This window comes from Leucoraja erinacea, chromosome 27 (assembly GCF_028641065.1).
Source record: "Leucoraja erinacea ecotype New England chromosome 27, Leri_hhj_1, whole genome shotgun sequence".
NCBI lineage: Eukaryota > Metazoa > Chordata > Chondrichthyes > Rajiformes > Rajidae > Leucoraja > Leucoraja erinaceus.
In genome coordinates this window covers 277501-281567 of record NC_073403.1, presented here as the reverse complement: position 1 = coordinate 281567, position 4067 = coordinate 277501, and the positions used below count along the sequence as shown (strand labels likewise).

At 56.6% G+C, this 4067-nt stretch overlaps 1 protein-coding gene across 1 annotated transcript in view; it reads right to left on the bottom strand.

Annotated features, from left to right (window-relative positions):
* Positions 1–436: 436 nt before the first annotated feature.
* The window catches only part of cntnap1 (contactin associated protein 1), a 15023-nt gene continuing 11392 nt past the window's right edge, over positions 437–4067 (bottom strand). The window contains 4 exon segments of the mRNA XM_055656697.1: positions 437–672; positions 1258–1380; positions 1777–1883; positions 3161–3332. Coding sequence (XP_055512672.1) covers positions 452–672; positions 1258–1380; positions 1777–1883; positions 3161–3332 — 623 coding nt within the window. The 3' untranslated portion in view covers positions 437–451.

The window sequence follows — 4067 nt, the reverse complement described above, 5'->3', positions numbered from 1 at the left end:
AGAAAAAAACTGTTGCACCAAGAGTGTTGTGAATTTATGGAATTCCCTGCCACAGAGGGCAGTGGAGGCCAAATCACTGGAAGGATTTAAGAGTTAGAGCTCTAGGGGCTAGTGGAGTCAAGGGATATGGGGAGAAGGCAGGCACGGGGTATTGATTGGGGACAATCAGCCATGATCACAATGAATGGCGGTGCTGGCTCGAAAGGCCGAATGGCCTCCTCCTGCACCTATTTTCTACGTTTCTATGTCCCAAGTGTGTGTCTGTGCTCACGGGGTTTGAAGGAGGGTGGATCCACTGATGTCTCTGGCTGACCGCGCCTGGTCCGACGAATATTGGGGTTCCCTCGAGACGGGGTTCGGCCCAGCACAACCAGACAACAGAGCGCAGGTTGGGACAGCCCCACCGAGACGTGCCCTCAGTCAGTGCCCCTTGCGCGCAGTGTGTCCCCACTCACGCCGCGTACTCACACGGACTGTTGAGCAGCCGGGATCGGTAGCAGGAGAAAGCAATGATCTGTTCACAATACTCGGCTGATAGTGTGATGGCAGAGATCTCCTCGCCCGTGTTGTTGTAATACTGGATGTTCCCCACGTAGGGGCGCTCCAGGGTCGATCCCGTCACCTTGGTGTCTTGTTGCTGCAGATGGTAAACCACTGTCCAAGCTCTGGGCTCTGTCAATGGAGGCAGCGAGTGAGTGAGTGGGTGAGTAAGTGGCCGCGTCTGCTCACCGTCCCAACACAGCGAGCCCCTCCCCCAACACAGCTAGCCCCTCCCCAAACACACAGCGAGCCCCTCCCCCAACACAGCTAGCCCCTCCCCCAACACAGCGAGCCCCTCCCCCAACACAGCGAGCCCCTCCCCCCAACGAGCCCCTCCCCTAGCGAGCCCCCTCCCCCAGCGAGCCCCTCCCCCAACACAGCGACCCCACCCCCCCCCGAAAGCCGCTCACCCCCGAGCCCCCCCCCCGTCAACCCCCATCCAAGCGTACCAAACGCCCAGACCGGTCCTCAATACCCACAAGATGACATACACCACCCCCCCCCCCCACACACACCATTATTCCAACCCCCATTATCACCCCCATTATCACCCCACCCCCCCCCCCCCACACACACACACCACACACACACACACACACAGTCCCCCACCCCACGGCCGCGGTGTTCCAGGGGTGCCGTCACACAGCTGCAGAGGTCGGTACTGACACTCGCAGGGACATTGCGGGCCGAGCGGCCTGTGGTTGTGCTGTACCGTACCGGAGATGCTGCAATGCACCGTGAATGGTCTGGCGGGGCCGCTGCCGTCCGGGTCGATGGTGTAGTTTCCCGAGGTCCTGACCCCCAGTCTCCTGTAGCCGTCGCACGACTCTGGGTAGAGAGCTTGAAGCAGCCCGGCGAGGAACGGGAATGGGAACGGGAATGGGGGGAGAATGCACGGCATGAGAAATACTAACATCCAGCCGTGTGAGACCCAGCGACGTCTCTTTACACCGTCTAGCGACACCGCGGGCCGGCACTGCCCTGCTCTGCCCCCTCTCCCCCCCCACACCACACCCTCTCTCCTCCCCAGACCCCCCCCACCCTGGGACACCCCGCCCCCCCCCCCCCCCCCACCCTGGGCCCCCCCCCCCCGGGACACCCCGCTCACCCCCCCCCACCCTGGGACAGCCCCGCACCCGCCCCCCCCCCCCCCCCACGGGTCCGGGTACGCCGCTCCGGCCGCGCTGCCCCTCGCCCTAACCCACTCCACGCGCGTCACTCCTGAATTTCACTCACAATTGTGACAGGTCACTCCTTTGTACCCGGTCCGCTCGCAGTCGCACAGAAAGTTATCGGCGGTTTGCAGACACACGCCCCCGTGTTCACACAGGTTCGGTGTACACCTGCCAAACACACAGACAGTCAACGCGGCCTCAACAACCAATGCATCCAGCACCGCCATTCAATGTGATCATGGCTGATCATCCCCAATCAATACCCCGTTCCTGCCTTCTCCCCATATCCCCTGACTCCGCTATCTTTAAGAGCCCTATCTAGCTCTCTCTTGAAAGCATCCAGAGAACCGGCTTCCTTCTGAGGCAGAGAATTCCACAGACTCACCGCTCTCTGTGAGAAAACGTGTTTCCTCGTCTCCGTTCTAAATGGCTTACTCCTTATTCTTAAACTGTGGCCCCTGGTTCTGGACTCCCCCAACATCGGGAACATGTTTCCTGCCTCTAGCGTGTCCAAACCCTTAAAAATCTTATATGTTTCAATGAGAAACCCTCTCATCCTTCTAAACTCCAGAGTGTACAAGCCCAGCCGCTCCATTCTCTCAGCATATGACAGTCCCGCCATCCCTGGAATTTACCGTATAAACCTACGCTGCACTCCCTCAATGGCAAGAATGTCCTTCCTCAATTTAGGGGACCTCTTTGCTCCTATATTCGATTCCTCTTGTTATGAAGGCCAACATGCCTTTCACTTTCATCACTGCCTGCTGTACCTGCATGCTTATTTTCATAGACTGATGAACAAGGACCCCCAGTTCCCGTTGTACTTCCCCTTTTCCCAACGTGATGCCATTTAGATAGTAATCTGCCTTCCTGTTTTTGTTACCAAAGTGGATAACCTCACATCGATCCACATTAAACTGCACCTGCCATGCATCTGCCCACTCACCCAACCTGTCCAAGTCACCCTGCATCCTCACACTGCCACCCAGCTTTGTGTCGTCTGTGTCAGCTCTTTGTAGGAGCAATCCGTCCTAATCCCCACCCTCTCTCCTTGAACATAATTGAATTCTCCCCCTTCCCTCCCCTCCCCGTCCCCTTCACCCTTCTCCAGTTTACGCGTGAAATGAAAGTGTTTCATCGCGGGAATTATTCACCAATTCTCCGCCCCCTCGCCACAGGCTTTCACACCGCCAGACCCGGGCAATATCAACCAATAAATGTTCGATATGTTCATTCTGATTTAGTTCTTGGAAACGGCGGCCCTATTTATATCTTGCAGCCCATTCCTTCACTCATTGTAAACTGCCATTAACCACAATGGCTTTCACCCTGCCTTGGGTTGGCAGTGCCCTCTGTAACTACGGATGATGGACTCGCTCCACAATGTAATGTGTGGCCACATTCAGGGAAAGTGATGGACGGCAACTGTGTAAACATCTCCTTACCGGTCTGTGACTCCACACGTGTTGAACAGCATCTCGGAATATCGGCCCAGTTGGCGTCTTTTGACGAGCTCCAGGTCAACAGGGTAATTGTCGATGTGGATGAGCCTCATGCAGCCATGGAACTCGCTGGCGTTGGAGAAACAGCCCAAGTTCTTCACGCTGGCTGGACACGCTGCGGGGACCGACGTAGTGATCGACACAATGAAAATGAGCGAGCAGCACCAACATTCTTCATTCAAGATTAAACTTCCCAACTAGTTCATCCACCAAGACGCCCCATCTACACTCGTCCCACCTGCCCGCTTTTGACACGTATCCATCCGAACCTCTCCCACCGATGTATTTATCCAAATGTAGTCGTTGCTTCTGTCCCATCTACCTCCTCTGGCAACTGGTTCCACAAATCCACCACCTTTTGTGTGAAAACGTTGCCCCTCAGATTCCGATTAAACATTTCCCCTCTAGCCCTTCATTATTGTCGACACGTCTATACCGTCAGCCTGTCTGCCTCCTGCACATCCCTCGGTTTATAATGAGATTCAGAAATATTCGTTACAATACTTTTACCGGGAAACGGGGATAGAATTCTGAAGAAGCTCCGGTGTGACACCTGGTTCAGACACAACATGGGACAGGTGTGGGGACAGGGTGTGGGGACAGGTGTGGGGACAGGTGTGGGGACAGGTGTGGGGACAGGTGTGGGGACAGGTGTGGGGACAGCTGTGGGGACAGGTGTGGGGACAGCTGTGGGGACAGGTGTGGGGACAGGTGTGGGGACAGTGGATGAAGCCGGATGGGACGAGAGGACAGACCACGGCGGGGGGAGGGGGGGAGAGAGAGAGGGGGGCGAGTCCGTCTGATCGCCGTCAGTAGCCAATGTTGGAATCCCGGGGTAAAAAGTAGTAGC